We start from the raw sequence: 26498 nt of genomic DNA on the forward strand, positions 1-26498 counted from the left end.
CTCAAAAACTCTTGAGAAAGCAGTTGCCAATCAGCTGTGCGACTTTCTAAACAATAATAGTTTATTCGAGGATTTCCAGTCAGGATTTAGAGTGCATCATAGCACAGAGACAGCACTGGTTAAAGTTACAAATGACCTTCTAATTGCATCTGATAAAGGATTTGTCTCTGTACTAGTCTTATGCGTATGTTTGTACGCGTTAATGACGACTCCTCTGTGCTCACTAAAGTCAGCTATGGAGTTCCGCAGGGTTCTGTGCTTGGACCAATTCTATTCACCTTATATATGCTTCCTTTAGGTAAGATTATCAGGAAGCACTCAATAAATTTTCATTGCTATGCAGATGATACCCAACTATATTTATCAATGAAACCGGAAGAAACCAGTCAGTTAACTAGACTACAAGCATGTCTTTATGACATAAAGACCTGGATGACCTGCAATTTTCTGATGCTAAACTCGGACAAAACTGAAGTTATAGTAGTAGGCCCTAAACATCTTAGAAAGTCACTTTCTGATGACATAGCAGCTATGGATGGCATTGCGCTGGCCTCCAGTACCACTGTAAAGAATCACTGTAAAAGTCATCTTTGACCAAGACATGTGCTTTCACTCCCATGTAAAACAAATTTCAAGGACTGCCTTTTTTCACCTACGTAATATCGCAAAAATCAGGCATATTTTGTCCCAAAATGATGCAGAAAAACTAGTCCATGCATTCGTAACTTCCAGGCTGGATTATTGCAATTCTTTACTATCAGGCTGCCCAAATTCGTTGCTGAATATTCTCCAGTTGTTCCAGAACGCTGCAGCACGTGTTCTGACAAAAACCAGGAAGTGAGATCATATTTCTCCAATACTCGCCACTTTGCACTGGCTCCCTGTAAAGTTTAGAATAGAGTTTAAAATTCTCCTCCTTACTTACAAAGCCATAAATGGCCAGGCACCTTCTTATCTTAAAGAGCTCATAGTACCTTATTGCCCTACTCGAACACTGCGTTCCCAGAATGCAGGTCTACTTATGGTTCCTAAAGTCTCAAAAAGCAGAACAGGAGTCAGAGCATTTAGCTATCAAGCTCCTCTCCTGTGGAACCATCTTCCAGTCTTTGTCCGGGAGGCAGACACTGTCTCTACATTTAAGAGTAGGCTTAAAACTTTCCTTTTTGATAAAGCTTATAGTTAGGGCTGGCTCAGGCTGGTCCTGGACCAGCCCCTAGTTATGCTGCTATAGGATTAGACTGTCGGGGGACATCCAAAGATACACCGAGCTCCTCTGTCCTTCTGTCCCTCTCCATCCGCACGCTCTCATGTCCTACCACGGCGTGTTACTAACTTAGCTCCTTCCCCGGAGTCTCTGTGCTTTGTCGTCTTGCAGGTTCCCATGGACAGTGGCTGAATCTGGATTGTGGATTTCAGCTGCGTCTCCTGCCTTGGCCCTGCCTGACATCCACTGCAACTGCTACTGCTATTATTACATCCACTGTCACTGTTACTGTGACTGCATGTCTGTCTGTCTGTCTGTCTGTCTGTCTCACTCTCCCTCTCTTGCTCTTCCTCTCTCACCCAACCGGTCGAGGCAGATGGCCGCCCACCCAGAGTCTGGTTCCGCTCAAGGTTTCTGCCTGTTAAAAGGAAGTTTTTCCTCGCCACTGTCGCCAAGTGCTTGCTCATGGGGGAACTGTTGGTTTCTTTGTAGATAAAAGAGCTTGGTCTGTACCAGCTCTGTATGGAAAGTGTCCTGAGACAACTTCTGTTGTGATTTGGCGCTATACAAATAAAATTGAATTGAATTGAATTGAATGTGTGGAACCAATAAAGAAGGAAAACGAAACTCTCTGGAGAAGCTGCAGTTTCTCTAACAGAAAACTAAGGCCAGACTGTGTACGCCAGCATCCAAAATACATTCTACACTTTGTATGCATGTGGCAGCACCAGAGACCCAAAGAAGTGAGTTTTTCATAATATGGGACATTTAACTGTGAAAATTGTATTATTATTATTATTATTATTATTATTATTATTATTATTATTATTATTATTATTATTATTATTTTATTTTATTTTATTTTATTTTTTAAATTTCTGATTGGGCGGGCAAGCTGTCAATTGGGGGGGCATAGGCCCGTCCATGCTGCCCGTAGGTCCGCGCCTGGTCTGGAGTGGAATGAGGACCATCACTGGCTTCATAACAACCAACAACACAGGAAATGAAGGTAGCATTGATAGGACTAATAAACTGAATCTGTTTTTTGATAGATTTGACACTGCAGGCATGGGTCACCCCCCTCCGACTCCTCTGTTGCCTGTCCTGGACAACCACTATCAACCACTCCCCACTCACCCCTCCTCCTTCTTACACCCCCCATCCTCCTGTGTGAGCCCGCTTCACACCCCTATACCCCTCCCCCACCTGTCACCTCCCCAGTGTGCTTCACTGCTGATCAAGTGAGAAGACAGCTGATGAGACTCCACCCAAACAAGGCTCCAGGCCCTGATGGTGTCAGCCCCAGGGTGCTCAAAGCCTATGCCCCCCAGCTGTGTGGAGTTCTTCACTATGTCTTCGAGATGAGCCTAAGTCTCCAGAGGGTCCCCATACTGTGGAAGACGTCCTACCTCATTCCTGTGCCAAAGACTTCACGGCCCAGGGCCTCCAAGGACTACAGACCTGTGAAACTGACCTCCCACATCATGAAGACCCTTGAGAGACTCGTCCTGGAGCAGCTCTAGCCCATGGTCAATCCACTACTGGACCCCCTCCAGTTCGCCTATCAGCTCCGACTTGGGGTTGAGGATGCCATCATCTACCTGTTCAACCGTGTCTATGTCCACCAGGACAAGCCGGCGAGCACTGTGAGGGTTATGTTTTTTGACTTCTCCACCACATTTAACACCATTCGTCCAGCTCTACTGGGTGAAAAGCTGACAGCAATGCAGGTGGATGCCCCCCTACCTGTGAATCCCCCTAGTTTCCGGAATTGTGGACTACCTGACTGGCAGACCACAGTACGTGCGCCTGCAACACTGTGTGTCAGACAGAGAGGTCAGCAACACTGGGACTGTCCTCTCTCCCTTCTTCTTCACCCTCTACACCACAGACTTCAACTATTGCACAGAGACCTGCCATCTTCAGAAGTTTTCTGATGACTCTGCGATAGTTGGATGTAGTAAGGATGATGAGGATGAGTACAGGGCTGCTGTGGACAACTTTGTCACATGGTGTGACCAGAACTATTTGCAACTAAATGTGGCAAGGAACTCGTAGTGGACCTGGGAAGAACCAAGGCACCAGTGACCCCTGTTTCCATCCAGGGGGTCAGTGCGGACATTGTGGAGGATTACAAGTCCCTGGGGGTACATATTGACAATAAACTGGACTGGGCAAAGAACACTGGTGCTCTCTACAGGAAGGGCCAGAGTCATTTCTATTTTCTGAGACGATTGAGGTCCTTCAACATCTGCCGGACTATGCTCAGGATCTTCTATGAGTCTGTGGTGGTTAGTGCTATTCTCTATGCTGTTGCGTGCTGGGACAGCAGGCTGAGGGATGGCAGATGGCAACAGACTCAACAAACTGATCCGCAAGTCCAGTGACGTTGTGGGAGTGTTACTCTGTGACAGTGTTGTCAGAGAGGAGGATGCTGACTAAGCTATGGACAACCTCAATAAAGTATTTCTAATTCTGATTCTGATTAAGAGTAGGCTTAAAACTTTCCTTTTTGATATATCTTATAATTAGGGCTGGCTAAAACTTGCCCTGGACCAGACCCTAGTTATGTTGCTATAGCATTAGACTGTCAGGGGACCTCCAAAGATACACCGAGCTCTGTTCTCTCTGTCTACATCTGCACACTTTCTTGTCCTACCACACCATGTTACTAACTTAGCTTCTTCCCTGGAGTCTCTGTGCTTTGTCGTCTCGCAGGTTCCCATGGACAGTGGCTGAATCTGGATTGTGGATTACAGCTATGTCTCCTGCCATCGCCCTGCCTGACATCCACTATTATTACATCCACTGTCACTGTTACTGTGATTGCAATTCTGTCTGTCTCTGTCTGTCTTGCCCTCTCTCTCACCCAACCGGTTGAGGCAGATGGCCGCCCACCCAGAGCCTGGTTTTGCCTGTTAAAAGGAAGTTTTTCCGTCACCACTCTCGCCAAGCACTTGCTCATGGGGGAATTGTTGGGTCTCTGTAGATAAAAGAACTCGGCCTGTACCTATATATGCTCTATATAGAAAGTGTCCTGAGACAACTTCTGTTGTTGATGTTGAGAGGTATCTGCTACTTGAACTCTGTGAAGCATTTATGTGGGCTCTAATCTGAGGTGCTGTTAATTTGTGGTTTCTGAGGTTGGTAACTCTGATGAACTTATCCTATGCAGCAGAGGTAACTCTTTAGATTAGAACAGTAGCCAAACAGGGCTATTCACTGTATAGACCTCTGTACCAACCTACTTCTGCACAACACAACTGATGGTCTCAAACACATTACAGTAAGAAGACAAGAAATTCCAGAAATTAATTCTTGACAAGGCACACCTGTTAATTGACAACCATTCCTGGTGACTACCTTATGAAGCCGATTGAGAGAATACCAACAGTGTGCAGAGCTGTCATCAAAGTAAATGGTGGCTACTTTGAAAAACCTAAAACATAAAACAGATTCTGGTTTGTTTAACTGGTTTTGGTTGGAGAACCTGCTCATAACCCTTTTGTTAAAAAATAATGTTGAGGGTGAAGACTTTGTTCTATTCTGTCGGGTGCCTGTTGTGTCCGGTTGTCTGCCAACCAGGAGGTTGGTGGTTCGATCCCAGTCCACATGTTCAAATTTTCTTGGGTAAGACACTGAACCCCAAAACTGCCCTCGATGCTGCGCCATTGGTGTGTGAATTCATATGTATGTCACTTTGGATAAAAGCATCTGCCAAATGAAATGAAATGTTCTCTCTCTTCTTTGAAACTTCTTTTATCATTAAAGCCTTAGTTAATGACTGTTGTGAGACTCAAATAAGTCTATTATAAAAAGTATCGGTACCACTTTCTGGTGAACTGCACCAGAATTCCTTTGAAGCGGACCGAGACCCTCCTTTTAAGGTCTCGGTCCAGCTGTTTGATCCAGGCAAAAGCACCCTAAAAAGGAGATGGGTAATGTAAAAACGCTTTATGTAAAAATGCATTACAAAGTTTAACCAAAATAATGAGACAGCAATTTATCTTCCAATGTTGCAGTCTTTTTGGTACTAAATTTCCTCTTTTTGTTTTCTTTAGGAGCTGCGCTGTGGGGATAGTAAAACAAAGAGGGAATGTTCTAAAAATGCTGTAACTTTCGAATGTACCAACTTGATAAGACTGACTCAACTTTACTTCAGCTGAACTTTAGAAGTAATTTTTTTTTTACCCAGAATGAAGACTGTAGATTTTGTCCCCAGTAACTCAAATTCAAATAGATTTCAGAGGGGATCTCTTGGCAGCCAATATGAAAAGGAGGAACAGTTAGGTACCCTGCAGACCTTCCTATGTACATATGGGCATGTGATTACTGTATTAAGACAAATGAACAAATGTAAATCTGTAATTTAATATGATATGATTGAATGCAATAGTACAAAAAAGATATAATAAATAAGTATAAGTAGTAGTAAGTAGTATAAACAATACAATAAGTAAAACAGACGGTGGTGAAAACCACCCTACTGCACATAGGGGTGAATTCAACCACTGTCTATTGTAGTTATTCTTTTGAGTATCATATCTTGCTTTTTTGTTACTGATGCTTACTGATGTTTTGCTATTGCACCTTTGCTGCTGTAACACTGCAAATTTGCCCGCTGTGGTATTAATAGAAGGTTATCTTATCTTAATGCTGTGCATAACTCTTTAAATCCACCACCCATGACCAGTGAGTTGCCCCACTCTGTGCTGGTTCTCCAAACACTGTGTACATAGTGTAGTTACCTTGCTAAATAAGATAAGAGATAAGACTTTATTGATCCCACACCAGGGAAATTAAGTCGTTACAGCCAGCAAGTATTACAAATAGCAAAAACAGTGGCACGAATGGTCAATATAAAAAAACTGTGCTGGATACAGAATAGAAAAACAACGATGTATATGCACATTATGTACAGACTATAAAAATACTAAATGCCATAAAAATCCTACTGCCTATAAAAAGTACTATTGCCAATAAACAAAGACAACACCCCCTTCCGGCTAACCACTGAATTTAGACAAAATATGGAGAACCTGACTGTGAGTTTCACAGAAAAGCAAGAACAAACTCCTAGAACAAAAATATGACCGACCTTTAACTCATACAAGTTCCCTTGTGAGGTGAGAAGGTACTGAAAGAGAACCCGTGCAGAAAGGCTGTATTTGTCATCAGGAACATGAATAACGGTCACACTGGCCACCTGTAAGATGAGAAACAGCATAAACTCTAAATATGTATTTTTAATTACTTCTCTTGAAGTTACTCCTTTCTATGACAAGGGTTTTAGGAGATTTTCTTTTCTTTTAAGAGAGCTTTGCTTGGTCAGGATAGTTCATGTTGTGGGCCTGAAAAGCCCACTGACAGTGTATGTGAAGAAGGAAAAGTCTTGACTTATTACTTTCCTTTGTGCTAAGCTTGGCTAAACGTCTGGACATGTCTGTGTAGTGAAAAACTGTGAAACTGATGTGAGTCTGGTCATATAATTCAAAAACAAACACCAAACAAGCAACCACAAAATGTCTGAATGTGAGATGGGCTCACAATGTTGTAGGCGTCTCTGGCTTTTGGCTCGGCGAGTGTCAGCACTGCCACAAGGGGGTAGCGTTCCCTTGGCAAAGGCCCAAAATCTGTAATCCCCTGGTCAGCAGGAACCTGTGTATGATATTCCTCTCCATCTTCACTGCTGATACTGAGAAGGTGGGGTCAAAGAAGATAAAATCAGCAACTTTTGGAACAATGTATATCAGCCAAACTCCAGCCAAATAAATATCTCAGTCATTATGATTATGTCGTGTATGTATTATGTCACCATTATAAAATTATAGCATTGACTGCCTTGATTGATTACTGCTAGAGCTTTGAAGAGATACATTTCAAAAAGGTTATGTTCAGGGATCAGGTAATGTTAAATTTAGGTATCACAAGTACTACACACCTTGTCAAAAGGGGCTGAGATCTCTATTCACCTAACCCAAACAAACTGTGGGTAAAAGGACTGTCATCACCCAGTCCTAGTATGGTAATGTAACACACCTGAGCTTTTGTCATAATATTACTCCTTTGATCTTCCAGTATTCTGCCCAAGTACCCCACTGGCCCCACCGATTGTAGGGGCCGTTCCTCTCACCCTCTATACGGCTCATTTTTCCAACCTGTCACCCACTTGCCACCTGCAGAAGTTCTCTGATGACTCTGCCATCAGAGATGACTCTACCTGTCGTCCCCATCTGTGATGAGACGGACAGGTCATACAGAGGACTCATCCAGGATTTTGTGGACTGGTGCCAGCAGAACCACCTCCTGATTAATGCTAGAAAAACCAAGGAGCTGGTTGTGGACTTCTGTCTGCACCCATACTCTCCCCCATCAACAGTGAACATCCAGGGAAGGGACACTGAGATGGTGACATCTTATAAGTACCTGGGTGATCATCTGAACAACAAACTGGACTGGACTCATAACACCACTGCACTTTATAAAAAAGGACAGAGCAGACTCTATCTGCTCAAGAGGCTGAGGTCTTTTGGGGTGCATGGGTCACTCCTGAAGACCTTCTATGACTCTGTTGTGGCCTCTGCCAGTTTCTACGGTGTAGTCTGCTGGGGGTGCAGCATCACAACAGCTGACAGGAAGAGGCTGGACAAACTCATTAGCAAGGCTGGCTCTATCCTGGGATGCCCTCTGGAACTGGTGGAGGAGGTGGGGGAGAGGAGGATGACAACCAAGCTGTCCTCCGTGACAGTCAATGGCTCCCACCCCCTCCAACACACACTCACTGCACTGAGGAGCTCCATCAGTGACAGGATGCTACATCGAAAGTGTGTGAAGGAGCGGTATCGCAGGTCATTCCTTCCTGCAGCTGTCAGACTACACAACAAAAACTGCTCCAAGTAATCTGTGAATAATCTTTGCAATCCAACCTGTACATAGCAGTCTGTAAATACTATTTATAATTTCTGAACATGATGTTTATTTTTTATTCCACTCTTTTGTATATAGTTACTGTTTTTAATTTGCATGCACTTGTTGCACTACTCTATCCACTCTATTGATGCTGCTGTAAACTGGAATTTCCCCTTGTGGGACTAATACAGGAATATTGAATTGAACTGAACTGAATTAGTTGTAACAACGATTGAATTTAAGATGCCGTTATTGTAACCAAACAATGTAATGAAATCATAAGAATAGGAGTGATTGAGAATTGAAATAGAATCAAGTACAAGGTTTTGTAAGCTGCAGCTATGTTAATGAAAAGTTAGTGTTATGATCTTGGGTGTGAAATCAAGTGAGTCATGTAATTTTCCTCTAAGCAACACCCAAATAAGGAAGACAGAGATTGTGACTAGTGGCCTTTACCAAACCATGCCAAAGGCCAAAAGCTTAGTGGAAAATTACCAAAAAAGGACGTGCACACAAAAGGTTGCTGTTACGACTGCAGTCGTAATTTCTGTTAGTTCTTGTGTGTTTACTTGTCTGTATTATATAGTTTTCTTTATGCAGATTGGAGTGTGTCATTGCGGAGAGGTGATTGGTCAATTTTTTCCAGTCCTGGCTGGTGGATTGGCTGTCTCCAGAGATACCAGCTATAAAAGGGCCCAAGATGGCGGCCAGCGGCAGGACAGTAGCAGGCATTCCTCATCTCCCTCTTCTCCCAACAGGCCACACATTTCTTAGTAGGGGTGGACTGCCAGTTTTGTTAAACTTATTCTTCTCTCCTGTTTTGTTTAGTTAGGGAGGTAAGTCTTATGTCTTTTGGTTCTTTTGTTTTGCTAGGTAAGTTATATCCTCGCCAGTTAGAATTGTTTTGTTTGTTGTTTTGGCCTTGGTCCACCCTGAAGCCATTAACGTGTGGAACATTCTGTTCATTCATTTTCTTTTGTAAAAAAAATAAAATAATCACTGGTCAAACTTGTTTTGGATCTGTGGCTACTTGGGACTTGGGGAAGGTGGGGGCTCTTTTCCTGTTGTGCCTGTGCACCCTTAGGCCGTGCGTAGCAGTTGCACATGCACCGGTCTAAAATATTGGCGTGTGAAAGTAAGCAAATGGGCTGCTTCCCCAGTTCACCTTGCTATATCCCAGTCTTTTCCCTGACTTTGCACATCACTCTGTGTGTGTGTGTCTGTGTGTGTGTGTGTGTGTGTGTGTGTGTGTGTGTGTGTGTGTGTGTGTGTGTGCACAATAGAGAGGAGGGATTAAGAGGGAGGGGTATGAAATAGCCAAAAAATGAGAGAACAGGGTTCTTCTTCCTTTCGTCTCTTCAACCTCAAGCCAACTCAAGAGAAGAGTGAGGAGCCTGACATCGCAAAGGACGACTTAAAAAAATCTACAGTCAACTCAAGAGGACAGAGCACAGGAGAAATAACCATTTTCCAACTGTCTGTGGAGACAGAGATCATCTTCACTCACTCTGCTACAATAAGGATGACAGCAACTTTGGGCAGAGTTGTGGGTTTCTTCTAGTTACCACACTTACGCAGGAAGAGACCGGTTGTACTGGCCAGATAACCAATCTTTCTCCCTTTCTCAATCATTGGTTTTTGGATGTAGCTTAATTGGATAATGTGGAAATAGGACAACCTACATGTGGTAGACATGTAGCAGCAGAAAGCAGTACAAAAAACATCCCACATCACAATGAGCAATCAGACTGTAGTGCACACTACACACGGCGTAAAAGCATTTCTTGACTCCAATGCGTTTACGATATCTGTGCACAGAATCCTAGGCCTGCAACAGTTGCTTAACAAGCCTCACATTCACTTCACTAGTGAAGGCGCTAACATGGCTCTACAGATGGATGGAACTTTACAAGATCATGATTGTGTGGCAGAAACTGACAAGGAGATGCAACTGCACTCCTCTCTACACAAAAAGCAAATTGAGAGTGCTCAAATAATATTGTTCTGCGACAGTCATAGTCATCACACTCCGACGGGCACGTTAATAACATCATACGATGTTGTAGAAGAAATGTCAACTGGTTTACAGACAAAACAAGCATAAATCGTTCCACAACCAGCTTCAGCTCAAAAGGCGGAATTAGTTGCGATAACCGAATCATGCAAATTAGCAAAAGGCAAGACTGTAAACATCTACACTGATTCGGCTTATGCAGTTCAAGCTGTGCATGTCGACATGTGTCATTGGAGAAGACAATATGTGTAAACAAATGCCTCAGAAGGCTCTTGATGACAAGCCACATACAGTAGAGATCTATGTGTGCAAAACATCAAAGAACTCAAGGAAGCTGCCGCTCCATCTGTGTGTTTGTTCCATCAAAACAGACATGGAGAGAAAAAGGAGCCACAAAAGATTCTCTAGGGCTCTGGAGAAATCATGAAGGAAAAATAGTAGCTCCGGTGGGATAACTAAATATGCTGTGTCAGGAAGCACACAGCAGAGGTCACTGCTGGTTCAAAGGTGACAGCTCTCATTTCACAGCATTGGTGGCATCCCCATCTTAAAGATATCACCACATATTTTGTACAGTCTTGTGTGATATGCATTCTGTTTAATCCAAAGATCTCACTCAAAGCTGGGTTAGGCAGCTTCCCAGTTCCTGATGCCCCGTGGAAAGAAACAGTAATTGATTTTACTGATATGGGGGCGGACCACAGAACTGAAGGTAAAAGATATCTTCTAGTCTGTGTAGATCCATTTTCCCAATGGGTGGAAGCCACACCTACCAAAACAGAAAAAGGAAGAGTGATTAATTGGCTGACAAGAGAAAATTATAGCCAGGTTTGGAATACCAGAAGTCATAAGATCTGATAATGGCCCTCATTTCTCTAATGAGGATCTGAGGCAAATGGAAAAGATGTTTGGGATCTGACATACGTTTGGTGCAGTTTACCACCCAGCCTCTCAAGGCTTAGTGGAAAGACCAAACAGAACCATAAAGGAGAGTCTAGCTAAAGTCTGCACCGACACAAAGTTAACATGGATTGAGGCTCTACCTTTTGTGTTGTTCAATCTAAGATCCACCCCAAATGCGACTCTGAATGTCAGTCCACATGAAATCCTGACAGGAAGAAAAATGCCCTGTCCATTTAGTACTACACCGTCAGACTCACCACCTGTGGTGTTACAGCATGAGAACATGTGTGAGTATGTGGAGCAACTGCATGACTCAGTGATGAGTATCTCCCAACAGGTGACACAGATACTCACCAAGGAACAGGATCAAGAGACCTTGCCTGTAGGAGTGGGAGACTGGGTCCTAAGGAAGGTCAACAAATTCAATTGGTCCTTCCCCAGATGGAAAGGACCACTCTGGAGATTTGTATATGGAACCCACCTAGCTGTTGCTATATTAACCACATTAGTAGTCACAATCGTAATGCCCATCCTCTGGTGGGACAGTCAGCAGCTTGAAGCTTTATCTGTCCAAAAGAGAAACAATGATTCGACATGTCCCCTCTGCAACTCTTAGACACACTCACTCCACACCAAAACCTAGAATCAAAAGATGCATAAAGGGGGACACATATGGAACCAACACTGAATTGATTGTGGCTCGTAATCCTGCCCCTCAGTCCTTTAAATTTGATTTATGTGATGCCATAGTGTGTGGACATCACCCTCCTACCAGTTGGACACAGTATGATCCTCCCACATGGGCTGCCTGCTAAGGACTGCTCATGGTGTCCTAATTGGACTTATGTGTACTGGAACTCTGGACCACTTAGTTATACCGCCACGCCTATCTCAGCCATTTGGCAAGACCTTAAAGATAAAATCACCCTTATTCGAGACCATAATGTCGAATCCACAACTAAGCATAACCTTTTAATTGTTACTGTAAAGAACATTACCTTTACTCACTTACCCTGGCCGTCACTGGGTGATTATTTCTATTTGGTATTAGGGGTAGATATCTCTGGCACAGACCCTTGACAACTATCAAAATAACCCAGCAACCAGCAGCAGATGCTGAGACTTCTGCACATTCCCCAATGAAACCCTCAACTGTAACTAAACGTAATATTCAAAATTATACCATGCATGACAAAATTTTGATTGAGACTTGATTTTCACAAAAAAAACTATTGGCTAGACTGGGTTCAGAATGTTGCTGGCACAGCTACAAAAGATGAATGCATAGTATACTCCTCGCCCCGACCAGCCCTACTAACAGTACCCTCACCCTTCTCTGATAACGAAACCTACTGCATGATGCAATTGCACATGAGTGACAATCCTACTGACCCTTGTAAATACCTGGAAACACCTTATCCGTTATCTCCACCACTTATGGTCCCTACGATCTTCACTCCAGTTAAAAATAACCACACCTATTTAGTGAGAGCCAACCCAGCAGGCTCACTTGTTGGAAACATCCCAGATGACTGGTGTATTAATACTATTAACGTTACTAATTGGAAGAATGCTACCATGCTCTCCCATGGACGGGCTGACATGTACTGGTATTGTGGGGGAAAATTACTGAGGAATACATTGCCTCCACACTGGTTCCTCTCATTGATAGCTCCTATAAAAAATTTTCAGACTACAGCATAAGAAACTGTCTCTGTCACTCTGCTGCCTTTCAAACTACACCCATTCCCCACAGGCATAAACGTAGTATATTTGATTTATACCAAAACACGCCGACCTACATAGGTGCAATTGAAGTCCCCAGAGGTGTGCCTGATGAATATAAATTAGTTAACTAAGTTGCGGCAGGTTTTGAATCTTCCCTTTTCTGGTGGGTGACCATGAATAAAAATGTTGACCAATTATGTCCATTTTAAGATCCAAAGATTGAATAACATGACTAGAGATGCTGTAGCAGGCCTGCATGAACAACTAGCTGCTACTTCTCTAATGACATATCAAATCAGAATGGCCCTTGATTTTCTCCTAGCTGAAAAATGTGGGCAAAGCTCTCTTTGCCCAAGACTGCTGTGTGTTCATCCCTAACAACACAGCCCCAGATGGCTCTGTAACCTGAGCCTATCTGTTGAACTAGCAGAAGGCTCTGGGATTGACGATACACTAACTACTTGATTTGATGTTACTTTTGGCAAATGGAGGATACTAATTGCTTCCATTTTAATGTCACTCATTGCGGCAGTGACTATTTTCACCTTATGTGGATGTTGCTGCATACCATGCATCAGGCACCTCTGTCTAAAATGTATTACCACGGCCATTAATGATAAATTTCCACCACCACTTCATTATCAATTAGTACAATATCCTGGTGAGATGGTTTCCATGCTCTCCCTCTCTGAGTTTGAACAGGAAGAAGTTGAAGCTGAACTGGACCCCAACATGGAGGAAAATGGAGACGATCAATGCTTATACATCTGAGATCCTGTATACACATGTGACTTGCTAATGGTTAACACATTCCTACATATAGCTTTCGCATACACGTAGAGGCATGGTACTGATAGAATCTGTAAATGTTGGTAATCCTTAATGACCAATGCTCAAATTGAGAGGTGAAGCCAAAATCTCCTGAGCATGGAGAATTTCTTTTCATTATTACAATTAATGCTCCTGATATGACAGTAATGTTTTGTACTGTTTTGTAACAGTTTTTAATCATTTGATCAATTTTATTTTTATTGTGTATTCTGTGATATTTTTATTATTTCTTTTTCAATAAGCCAATACCTACTTTTTACTATTTAGAGTGCGCATTTTACCATTTTGAGAGGTTGCTACAGCTACAGCTTTTAATTAAAGTTAGATGTTCAAATTGTTGATATTTCTACTAATTGATTGCTTGCCCTTGCCTAATATGCATACAATTGCAAATAAAGAATTAAAGTTAAAATTAAAAGATAAATGTTGGACAATCCTTTGTTTTTATTGTTCCCTAATGGTAGTAAAATGTAGTTGCTTGTGTGACCAACATCTTAAAGGTTCTTCAAGATTACTCTAGCCTAAAGAAATTAACAGGCCCTTGGTTTATCTCTTTAGTGGCTTATGCCTAGCCACTAAATTCCATCCTAGCACCATATCAAAAGACAGATCATTTAGAGGAGTGCTGCCATTAAGAGGCGTCGCTGAACTTGTTCCTACCACACGGGCTATTCAGTCAGGTGCAAATAATCGCGTTTCTTGTGAGTTTCAGTACTGTAAAGGATACCGGAAACTCTGACAGTGGTGGTAACAGAGGTGCAGGGCCTCCTTGAAATGTTGGAGGGTGCTGAGCCTCGAGCCGTGCTGGTGTGCCTGCAGCCCTCCCCACAGGGCACTGACCTCACATCCCCAGAAACAGCTCAGGACACAGGGCTCCAAACAGTAAGGCCTTACCGCCACACCATCTGTAAGGGAATGTTTGCTTGTGTTATCATGGCCTGGGACACAAAAGATAAGGGTACTACATAAAAGTAATGTTGGAGATATAGGCTGGGACATTTGGAGGGAGGATTCATAACCCTGCATATCTATAGTTGTTACAATTACAATTAGTCATTTGGTCGACGCTTTTATCCAAAGCGATGTTTATGTATTCACACATCGATGGCACAGCATTGGGGGCAGTTTTTGGGGTTCAGTATCTTGCCTAAGGATACTTCGGCATGCTGAGGCCAGGGATCGAACCACCCACCTCCTGAAAGGTGGCCAATCGCTCTATCTCCTGAGCCACAGCCGCCCACAGTTGTACAAGTGGTTAATTAGTCATTTATATTATCACATGAATTCTCTCAACTCCATGACAGACACAGAACAGAAATTATGTCTGTATTCTGCAGAAATTATTTACTAAGCAGTACTTACTGTAGTGGTGCATTATAATTATTCACGTACAGATATCCACACATGGGAACTGTTCATTTACGTACAAGTCATTTACCTATAGTATTTATTGATCACGGTGTGGGATCAATAAAGTGTGTATGATCAATAAAGTCTTATCTTATCTTCGTAAACTGGAACTGGAGGGGTTGAATGTCATTCTCCAGTAAACCTTTATTGTATTTGGAGGATGACAGATTTTCATCATTCGCTGGTAGTGTTAATACTGATGATGACTGTTCTCACCAATGACAGATGCTGGCCCAGAGCCCATCTCCAGGGCGAAAGGATTGGTCACCTGAACCATTTGCTTCTCAGGGGTTGGCAGGATGGACTCTGTCTCATCAGAGCTGCGAAGTATCACTGGGACATCAAAGCCAAACCTGCAAGACAGGTGGCAGAGTGAACAAAGTGTGAAAGAGCACAAAGTAATTCTGTTCTACATTTTTTACAGAGAAATAAAAAGATGAGAGCTGCAAGCACAAGAAAAGTCTGTTGAAAACTGTTTTGTATATCAGACCATTTGACGAAATTGGCCTGCTTCGGCGTTCCTAAAATCAAAGGGCTACTCTGTTGACTCTGTTCACCTCAACAACAAACTGAACTGCACTAACAACATAGATGTCATGTACAGGAAGGGCCAAAGTCGTCTCCATCTGCTAAGAAGACTGAGGGCCTTTGGACATCCTGTTAAAAACATTGTTTAAAAACATTGTTTTATGACTCTGTGGTGGCATCTGCAGCTTTCTATGCAGTGGCCTGCTGGGACTGTGGAAGCTCTGAGAGGAAAAGGAAAAGACTAAAAATACTGGTAGGGAAAGCTGGTTCTGTCCTGGACTGGCCTCTGGACACCATTGAGGAGGTGGGTGAGAGGAGGATGTTAGCCAAGCTGACATCAATCATCGACAACCCACCCTACCCCCTGCATGATACAGTGGGGGCAGCATCTTGAGCAGCAGAATGCTGCATCCACTCTGGATGCACCGCAGGTCCTTCATTCCAATTGCAGTCAGACTGTTCAACTCTAGTTTGTCTGATGCAGCACTGTGATTACGTACTTACTGCTCGGCACTATTTTGCACTGTGTGATTCTGTGTTTTCATTATCATGCCATTACAGCTCATGCAATATCTAGTGCAATATTACATTTTTTCTCCAATATTACATTCCCATCTTCTTGTATCAAGTCTATGCATATGTATATTTTTTGTGATATGCTGCTACATATTTTTAACCAATGTGCAATAGTGAATAACACTCTACATGAATGTGCAAGTCTAAACCCATTTGCAATTCTCAATTCGCTGTACACTTTACGTTTACATTTTTCCATTAGCAATAATTTTCTCCTAGCTGAAAAAGGTGGTGTGTGCGCTCTCTTTGCCCAAGACTGCTGTGTGTTCATCCCTAACAACACAGCCCCAGATGGCTCTGTAACCCCAACCCTCACTGGCCTCAGAACACTGTCTGTTGAACTAGCAGAATACTCTGGGATTGACGATACACTTGGTTTGATGCTACTTTTGGCAAATGGAGGATACTTATTGCTTCCATTTTAATGTCACTCATTGCAGCAGTGACTGTTTTCACCTTATGTGGATGTTGCTGCATACCATGCATCAGGCACCTCTGTCTAAAATGTATTACCACGGCCATTAATGATAAATTTCCACCACCACCTCATTATCAATTAGAACAACTCTGAACAAACTCTGAACTCCCTTGTATAAAATGTATGAAGGTTTTTAACATCTTTCTATTTTGTATTCTATTCCTTTCTATGTCTTTTTATACTTTTGATACTACTGCTGCTGCCTGTAGCACCAAAATTCCCCGATGGAGATTAATAAAGTGTTATCTTATTTTAACTTATCTTAATCTAACTAGAACATGGCCTCTTCTCTAGTGCCACCTACAGGACATGTGGGATGTAATATGAAAGCTGGAGGCTTAAGACAATATCGCTTTTGGCTCTGCCAGCGTCAGCTCTATGGTGGTGTACAGTACATGCATTTATACATGTACATAACCACCCACTACATGTATACAAATTCATCTAGTGCATAACCTATTCAGTATTTATTCTTTTGCATTAGTTGTATTTGTTTACAATTTAAGGCAGACTTGACTTAAATTGTAAGTCGTAACATTTTATGTTATGCTTATATGCTTTTGTGAACTTTTCAACCGTTTTATTCATTGTGTGTCTGATAACAACTGGTCAAAGTACGTTTGTGAACTGCGACTGGGGGGGGGGGGTCTGCTCCGGCTATGTTATCGTATAATGTAATATAATATTTTAGTTACTTTCGTGGTGATAATGTTGTCGACGTGCAAAGTTATCAAGATAAAACGTAAAAGACAAGCAGCCTAAATCGACCAAATACAAGGGATACGTGTAGAGGTAACATTTATATGTGAATCTAATTTATCAGTGCTGTTGGCAGGACAGTGGCTAAGCCAACATGGCTAAAAATATCACTTACCAGCCGAGGACCATGGCGGCGGTAACAACGAAACACAAAGAAACCACACTGATGTAAAACAGCGGGGAGTACTCATACAAGGTCACCAGGAAAACCGCTACCATTTCATATACTTTTAAATTATAGAAAAAATGAAATTATTAAAAAATCCTCTGGCGAACGCTTTCCATGACTGCCATGACAGGTCCTTCTCAGCTAGAACTACGGTGGCCTACAAGGTATAGAAAGTATACACCATGTATCAGACTTATTTATAATTATTTTCAAATATTTACCACAAATAAGGTTAGTTGTTATTTTAAAGTATCTGGTAATGTTTAATATTAATTCCCTAACTTACTATCGCATTTAAGTCTCCATGTTAACTGTCTGCTTCATGAGTCAGGCAGCCCAGAAAAACCTAAGATATTTTCATGGTGAATTTGCCTTCAAATTAAAAGCGCATATATAGAAATAAGATCGGAAGAGCTGCAAGCTATGTTGTGAAAATCACACAGTCACCAACAGTAAAAAACTACTCTTTTTCTTATTTTTACTTTGAATTGTATTATTAATATTTATATAATATTTATATTGAGTTTATTTTGAATAAATGAGCAGGAAGTTATAATTGTCGTCATTTACTTGACATTATGGAGCGACTGAGATTACCATCCTTGGTAGAACCGTCCATTGAATATTCCTGCCAATCACGCCAAAAAGAGGACTATGAACGGGAATGTGTGCAGGCAGGAAAACAGGAGGCATACTTGTCTTTTTAACAGTTCGGGCAAACGTTTTTGAATTTGTAGCTATAATGTCAATAAACATTTCGGAGTCAGAACAGCTCGACATACAGATGTTACCAGCTGGAGAGAAAGAAGCCGTTAATCTACCAACGTTACATAGTCTGGCGGTATCGTAGTGGTTTTGTTTGTTTGTTTTTGATTTGTTGTTGTTGTTGTTGTTGTTGTTGTTGTGGTTGTTGTTGTTGTTGTTGTTGTTTTGTTTTGAGAATTTTTCCATGTATTGAGTCTAATAACCTGCGGCCAAACCATGAGCAATCTGAAGGATAAACCGTCTATCCGCCAGCAGAGCTCGGAGAATAACTCTGTCAGCAGTAGTGAATGGGATATGGCAAATGATGTGTTTGTTTCTGGCTACGACGACAGTCCGATGGGAGATAGTGGTGCTGATGGGGACAAGGACCCAACGCAGCCCGGTTTGGATAGACATCTGCCGCTGTTACGGGGGGACTCGTTATCCCAGGAAGGCATAATGCTCGGCCTTGTTGGTGAAGAATATTCGGGCTCGTCCTATCTGTCCATCGACCCAGACTATACCGAAAGTGACGGGAATGTAACAACCAAGAAGCGCATACGGTCCAATAGCTCCAGGCACCGCGGTGAGATCGTCACAGAGCTGGGACCAGAGGAGGTCAGGTGGTTCTACAAAGAGGACAAACGAACGTGGAAGCCATTCGTAGGACACGACTCTTTAAAAATCGAGATCGTCTATCGGAGATTCTGTGAGCACAACCCTGACAAGATCGATCCCGCTGAGGCCCAGACGAAGGAAGCAACCTCGTCCGGCGAAATCCAACCGGATGGCTCAGCGTTGGTCGGTGGAAGTGTCCGGGCTGAGTCGGCAGTGGAGATGGGCGGAGGGCAGCGGCACTCTGTGTCAGAGGAGATGAAAGACCCGGACGGCATCAGCATCAGCGTGGAGGCAGTGTGTGTTAGAGGGGGACTGTATGAAGTGGATATCAGGGAGAAGGAATGCTACCCTGTTTACTGGAACCGTGAGCATGTCAATGGTTTATGTCCATAATGATAAAGCTGTTACAACATACTGCTACTATAAGTACTACTGGCACCAGCCCACTACTTCTACGTACAATTACTGCAGCACCATCACCACTTTGTACTACTAGCATTATTAATACCACAATTAGAAACGGCAGTACTACTTATATTACTGCTGTACCGGTTAGCCCTAATACAGTAGCCACAATAATGTCAAGTATGGCTACCACTACTTGGTGAAATTAGACCAGTAAAGTAGTAAGTTCATTAGGTAAATGAATAAATATATTACTTATTTACTTATTTGCGCACTTGTCATTGGTTTAATCATTATTGTTATTATATACCGCTGATGTCAACTGAGCTGGAGGTAACGTCTTCACATGTCTTATTTTCAGATTTCAGTTTACAATCATATAAAACAGAGGAAAGCAGAAAATTCTCACATTTGTGAAACTGTAGTAGTAAAGTAGATCTTCCTTTGAGTCAGAGATTTAACACCTGTTTTCCTTGAAGTAGCTGCAGTAAATGTGATGGCCAACTTGTCTCTGTGGCTATTTCCACCAACGGCATTATAGTGTTGTTATTCAGCCAAACTGCCATGTCAAATAGCGGTCAATACCTGCTTCTACTGTTACTGCAACAACTGTTATACAATTTGTCCACTAATTCACTTAACAGTGACAGCAAGAACAGCGGAACAATTTTAAGCAGAGAACACTTCCATGGTGCAAATCCTCCCAGTGTTTTTTCATACCCTTCTTTGTGATGTTATGCTATGAGTTTTTATTGCCAAACTAACATAAATCTATTCACGGTTTTTTACACTCTATGTGTTATGAGTTGGGCCCCACTTTCTATCTTTGTGTGTTTCCTGTCCTGTTTAAGACGGAATTAAATAAAACAAACAGAGGCAACACAATCTTTCAAATAGTAATAAATATCTTGTGGTGTCTTTCAGAGCAAGACCGTATTCCGGTGATGAGGGGTCAGTGGTTCATTGATGGAACATGGCTTCCCCTGGAGGAGGACGAGAGTGACCTCATTGAGACTGAGCACCTCGCCCGTTTCTGGGGACAACAGATGAGGGACACCTATGAAATGGAGATGGTGACCACCACAGTGGACAGCAAGGATGGTAAGGAATGTAAAAGAGAGCATGGAAGAAAGTAGACCTAGAAAGATATACTAGTTCTAGGCATCCTGACCAAACGACAAGACCTTTTAAGACGCTGGGTTCCTTTAGGATCTTTTTTGATTGTGCTGGGTAGTCCAATAGACTATAGACAGCCTGTTCTTATTCCCAACTCATCAAATGACATAGTATAAATACTGAGAAAAGTCTGCTTTTGAAGGAAGGAAGGTGAAGCGGGTGGATGTGTCAACTTTCACCCAGGCCACCATGGTTTGTGTCCAGTGTAAAACCTAAAGTGAAGGTTGATGTCTTTTGTAAGTAACTTAAAGCACATAAGAAACTAACGTACTTATTTTAAGCCAAACCACGATAGATTTGGTGCCTAAACCTAACCAAAGTGCATTTATTATTGCTAACTTCACTGCAGAGCCCTGTACGTTGTCAAATCATGATGTACGGGTACCCAATGCCTTAAAAACTGACACCAAGGAGCTCTGTGTCCATATGTGACAATTGAGAAGTGAGAATGTGTTGGAAGAAGCCACAAAAACAGTCAGGTGATGTTATTTTCCCTGATTCCAGCTGAACCAGTAGGTATCTCATGTGAGAGAGAAGGAGACACTGACTGTGTGTATAGTCTGTATCATGACTTTTGTATATGTATTTCAAAGGCATGGAGTTTCACACACAGATAGGCACACATTCTCCACACCCTCATGGGGAATCGTAAGTTAATTATGCTTTATGAAGTTTGTCAGTAGCTGTTAATCACTGTGTGACTGTCTCCCAGCTATTCACAGTCTCAAGCTGAGCAGGAGTCATGTGGACTGGCACAGTGTGGATGAGGTGTACCTGTACAGTGATGCCACTACCTCCAAGATTGCACGCACCGTCACTCAGAAACTCGGCTTCTCTAAAGGTAACGGAAAAATGTCACATGACATGCACAAGAGAAGATATCTGATGGAATGTCCTGTTTAGTCCATCGCTTCCATGAGAAACTCTGTTAAAAGGTTGACTTGGTGAAAAAAATATTACACAACGGGAAGAAAACAAAAGCTCAAGGGTCACCAAGGGACTAAAACCATGTTGCAGACAGGGAAGTATGGTGTGGTCAGAGTTAGGGGGAGGAGAGCAACTTAAAAGAATTTGATTAATTGTCTTGCTACAGATAAGATACACTACTCACAAAAAGTTAGGGATATTTGACTTTCGGGTGAAATTTATAGAAAATGTAAAAAGTTCATGCTACAGTGATATTATATCATGAAAGCAGGGCATTTAAGTAGAAGCATGCAATGGTGATTTCCTCATCTTAAACAATTTATTGAAACAAAAGCCAAAACAGTGGTGGGTATACCACAACAAAAAATGTCAGTGTCTCAATAACTTGTCGTGTGGCCTTGAGCATCAATTACAGCTTGACAACAATGCCTCATGCTATTCACAAGTCGATTTATTGTCTGCTGAGGCATGGCATCCCACTCTTCTTGAAGGGCGGCCCTCAGGTCATTGAGGTTCTGGGGTACAGAGTTATGAGCCTCTACACGGTGACTCAGCTGATCCCATAGGTTTTCTATGGGATTCAGGCCTGGAGAAAGTGCAGGCCATTCCATTTGAGGTACCCTAGTCTCCAGCAGCCGTTTCCTAAGGATGCAATCTTGATGAGCTGGAGCACTGTCATCCATGAAAATGAAATTAGGCCCCTGTTGTTCATGCAGGGGCACTTATTCAGGTAGTATGGGCTTGTCGCTGTACCATTCACAAAATGTAGGGCAGTTCTGTATAGACACACTTGCCCACACTGTAACGCCACCACCACCAAACGCTGTCTGGTGACAACAGTGGCTGATGCATAGCGCTGTCCTTGACATAGCGCTCTCCAACATTTTTAGTGGCCATCATTTCTACTCAATGTGAATCGACTTTCATCAGAGAACAACACTTAGGCCCACTGGTCCCTCGTCCAGTGTAAATGCTCCCTGGCCCATGCAAGACGATGATGCCTATGCCTGGTGGTGTGGTCAGGTACCCTTGCAAGTCATCTAGCACACAGGCCAAGCTGATGTAAACAGTTTCAAATGTTCTGACATGACACTTGGGTGCCTCTCACCTCCCTTAAATGTGCCTGGATTTGAGTGGCATTCATCATCTGGTTCCACAGGGCATTGTTCACAATGAAGCGGTCATCAGTGTGGGATGTGGTCAAAGGATGTCCACTTCTATGCCTTTCTGTAATTCTTCCAGTCTCTCTGTATCTCTATTGCAACCGGCTGATGACACTCTGCGACACTATAGGCTCAGTGGCCACTTCCCTCTGAGAGCATCCTATTTGAAGCCTTGCAATGGTGAGGTACTGTTGATCAATTGTTAGGCGTCGTCTTGGTCACATGATGTCAAAATGTGAAAAGGTGAATAGTGTATTTAAGTGTGTAACAAATGTGTTACTTGTACGAGATGAATGTACGAGAAAGTACTTTACATCTTTCACGTATGCATTTCTTTTGATAGTGATTTATTGCTGATTTCTTTTTAAATTGTACAGCCATTTAATCGCTGCATGTTTAGTGATTATTAAAATTACTTTTGGCCACAGATAATGTGTCTTTCTGAGCTGAAAAGCTGAATTAAAGGCTCAGTTAATCCAAATGACAAAAAAATGTTATTGTCGGCCCTTACAGCAGGGAAAAATTACAGTCAGAAAAGAGCAACAACTCTTTCCAGAAACAGTATCCCTAGATAATTCACAGACCTCACTTTAAACGGTCTTCACTGTAGCTACTTTGTACTGAAGTAACTTCTATGAAAAGTGTCGACATCATGTTCTGTGGATTATTCAAAGTAATCCTGTGTTCAGATAAGTACTGCATCAAAACACATGTAATTTAGCTGTGTACGTGCTGATCTTTGAGATTGAATGTTGTAGCGAATATCAGCTCTTAAGTGTGCTTATGTAAGGAGGTCTGTCCAACACATTACATCCAAAGCAGAAAAAGAGCTCTCTACTCACTCTCTCTCTGGCACAAACAAAACTGATAACGTAGTAATGCACTTATCTGTGATGTATAGGGGTATCAGAAAAAAAGATAAAGTTTGCTTTGTTGATGGTTGTAGGAGCTATGAATGAATTTAGAAAGAAATATGTTTTTGATATTAATAACATTTGTATACTTTGGTATTGTTATTTGTAAGTGTTAATGATACCATAATTTCTTTGCAGTGATTATTGAGAGGGCTGGGTCACATGGGTATGGGCAGTGGCACTAATAGTTGATAAAACCACTCGTTCACCTGACCTCAGCCTCTCCGTGACTTTTTAGTTACATCGGGAAAAATGGTTCTATCACTTAAATAGTCAGTAGCTGTCAGGGTCAGAATACTGACTTAACACGGGCACAATGCAGTGGAACACATCAACTGAGGTAGTAATGTTCCCTCTCATGTCCTCAGCCTCCAGCAGTGGGACACGTCTCCATCGGGGATATGTGGAAGAGGCAGCACCTGAGGACACCCCACCTGAAACCACACACATCGTCTTCGTGGTGCATGGCATTGGCCAGAAGATGGACCAGGGCCGAATCATTAGGAACACCAGCATGTGAGATATTATGAGGTGTCCAGTGGGAGTACAGAGAATTGAAAAGGAATCAGAATAATTCTGGAAGTAATTGTTTTGTCTTGGCTGCTGTCCAGGATGAGAGATGCTGCCAGAAAGATGGAGGAGAAACACTTCTCTGATCGCACCACAGAGCATGTAGAGTTTCTTCCTGTGGAGTGGAGGTCAAAACTGGCCCTAGATGGAGGTATCTTGCACCTCAACTCACAACCATTGTAAACAAAAGCTGCGGGGGGCGGGGGCCGTATGGGGGCAAAAATGTCATTTTCACCTAAGTGAATTGATCAGCAAATTGTATGGTTAGATTATAAGATGAGTTGGTGATAATTTGGCTCGTGCATATACCAAACTGGTGCTAGAGATGATGTCTCGGCATCCCCTAAATCATTAGAACAGATACTATGTGTCTATGAAATATCAATAGTTATCAAGTTATAGACTAAAGTGCTGGAGAGATAGGCAGACCTATTCATCATCAACATCTACTTACGGTCATTGTAAAACATGAAAATATGTGTTTATATTGCAGATCAGAATCACTGTTTTTTTCCACAAGAATATGAAACTGTATAAACAAATAAGTAATTTTCTGTTTGACAGCTGTTTTGGATGCTTTTGTTTGTTTGTCCTGCAGACACGGTGGACTCCATCACCCCAGACAAAGTGCGAGGTCTCAGAGACATGCTTAACAGCAGTGCCATGGACATCATGTACTACACGAGCCCTCTGTACAGAGACGAGGTAAGACAAAGGGTGAATCCCATTTCTCTTTTCTACCCCTACCCCTTAGCCCTACCCCTTGTCCTTTGCCCCTTGAAACGGAGTGCCAAGGGGTAGGGCCGAAAGTCAACCCCTCCGAATTGAGACACCCCTTCGACAATCGCGTACGTCATCAGTAGTCGCCGCTGCCTCTTACGTAGGCAGATGCGACAAGCTAATGCTACTGTCACATTCGATTTGTGTATGACATTCCTGCATGTTGTATCCCATAACGCTGTCAATGTAACTGAATACCAGCAGCGAGGTTGCCAAAGTTATTATTGATAACGTTATCACTGCAGATTATCAGGCTGCCCACTAGAGCACCGCTAGTGGCATTCAGCCTGGCAACGGTAACCACGTAACTGAAGCCTTGACTACAAACGATTTTTTTCGGGGTTTTTTTTTACGAGGAAAATGACCACAACACATTGAAACAACGTTAAAATAGACAATAAAGTGGTTTTCGTACATTTTAAAACTTCGTTCATGGAGAAAATACCGGTCTTGCAAGGCATTCTGAGAAATCTGTCGTACCCCTCCGTTTGGAGTGTGCCTCGGAAAAATCTCCGTTTGGAGGGGTACATAGCCCTACCACTTCGTCATAATGGGAATTGGGACACCCCTACCCCTCCACGTGAACGCGCAAAACGGAGGGGTAGGGCCAAGGGGGAGGGCCAAGGGGTGAAATGGGATTCAGCCTAAGACTACAGGTGCTGGTCATAGAATTAGAATATCAAGGAAAAGTTGATTTATTTCAGTAATTCCATTCAAAAAGTGAAACTTGTATATTATATTCATTCATTACACACAGACTGATATATTTCAAATGTTTAGTTCTTTAATTTTGATGATTTTAAACTAACAACTAATGAAAATCCAAATTTCAGTATCTCAGAAAACTAGAATATCACTTAAGACTGATACAAAAAAAGGATTTCTAAAAATGTTGTCCAAGTGAAAAGTATAAACATGAAAAGTATGAGCATGTACAGCACTCAATACTTAGTTGGGGCTCCTTTTGCCTGAATTACTGCAGCAATGCGGCGTGGCATGGAGTCGATCAGGCTGTGGCACTGCTCAGGTGTTATGAGAGCCCAGGTTGCTTTGATGGTGGCCTTCAGCTCTTCTGCGTTGTTGTTGAGTCTGGCATCTCGCATCTTCCTCTTCACAATACCCCATAGATTTTCTATGGGGTTAAGGTCAGGGGAGTCAGTGGCCAATCAAGAACAGGGATACCATGGTCCTTAAACCAGGTACTGGTAGTTTTGGCACTGTGAGCAGGTGCCAAGTCCTGTTGAAAAATGAAATCTGCATCTCCATAAAGTTGGTCAGCAGCAGGAAGCATGAAGTGCTCCAAAACTTCCTGATAGACAGCTGCATTAACCTTGGACCTAAGGAAACACAGTGGACCAACACCAGCAGATGACATGGCACCCCAAACCATCACTGACTGTGGAAACTTGACACTCGACCTCAGGCAACGTGGATTCTGTGCCTCTCCTCTCTTCCTCCAGACTCTGGGACCTTGATTACCAAAGGACATGCAAAATTTACTTTCATCCGAGAACATGACTTTGGACCACTCAGCAGCAGTCCAGTCCTTTTTGTCTTTAGCCCAGGTGAGACGCTTCTGACGCTGTCTCTTGTTCAAGAGTGGCTTGACACAAGGAATGCGACAGCTGAAACCCATGTCTTGCATACGTCTGTGAGTGGTGGTTCTTGAAGCACTAACTCCAGCTGCAGTCC

The 26498-nt window shown here is 42.6% G+C and overlaps 2 protein-coding genes across 4 annotated transcripts in view; one reads left to right on the forward strand and one right to left on the reverse strand.

The window, feature by feature from the left end:
* Window positions 1-17868, reverse strand: part of cgrrf1 (cell growth regulator with ring finger domain 1) — a 34636-nt gene extending 16768 nt beyond the window's left edge. The window contains exons 1-5 of the mRNA XM_070986876.1: window positions 17456-17868; window positions 15216-15352; window positions 14317-14494; window positions 6752-6899; window positions 6303-6410 (exon numbers count right to left, since the gene is read on the reverse strand). Coding sequence (XP_070842977.1) covers window positions 6303-6410; window positions 6752-6899; window positions 14317-14494; window positions 15216-15352; window positions 17456-17559 — 675 coding nt within the window. The 5' untranslated portion in view covers window positions 17560-17868. The remainder of the gene's footprint in view (window positions 1-6302; window positions 6411-6751; window positions 6900-14316; window positions 14495-15215; window positions 15353-17455) is intronic.
* Window positions 17869-18077: 209 nt separating this feature from the next.
* Window positions 18078-26498, forward strand: part of ddhd1b (DDHD domain containing 1b) — a 59149-nt gene continuing 50728 nt past the window's right edge. For 2 of the 3 annotated variants that reach the window (XM_070986866.1, XM_070986864.1), the window contains exons 1-6: window positions 18078-19235; window positions 20201-20377; window positions 21165-21293; window positions 23825-23972; window positions 24068-24177; window positions 24625-24731. In XM_070986866.1, the coding sequence (XP_070842967.1) occupies window positions 18491-19235; window positions 20201-20377; window positions 21165-21293; window positions 23825-23972; window positions 24068-24177; window positions 24625-24731 (1416 nt within the window). In that variant the 5' untranslated portion in view covers window positions 18078-18490. The remainder of the gene's footprint in view (window positions 19236-20200; window positions 20378-21164; window positions 21294-23824; window positions 23973-24067; window positions 24178-24624; window positions 24732-26498) is intronic. The other variant, XM_070986865.1, reaches the window with a different exon arrangement.

Source organism: Chaetodon trifascialis, chromosome 19, assembly GCF_039877785.1.
Source record: "Chaetodon trifascialis isolate fChaTrf1 chromosome 19, fChaTrf1.hap1, whole genome shotgun sequence".
Classification (NCBI taxonomy): domain Eukaryota; kingdom Metazoa; phylum Chordata; class Actinopteri; order Chaetodontiformes; family Chaetodontidae; genus Chaetodon; species Chaetodon trifascialis.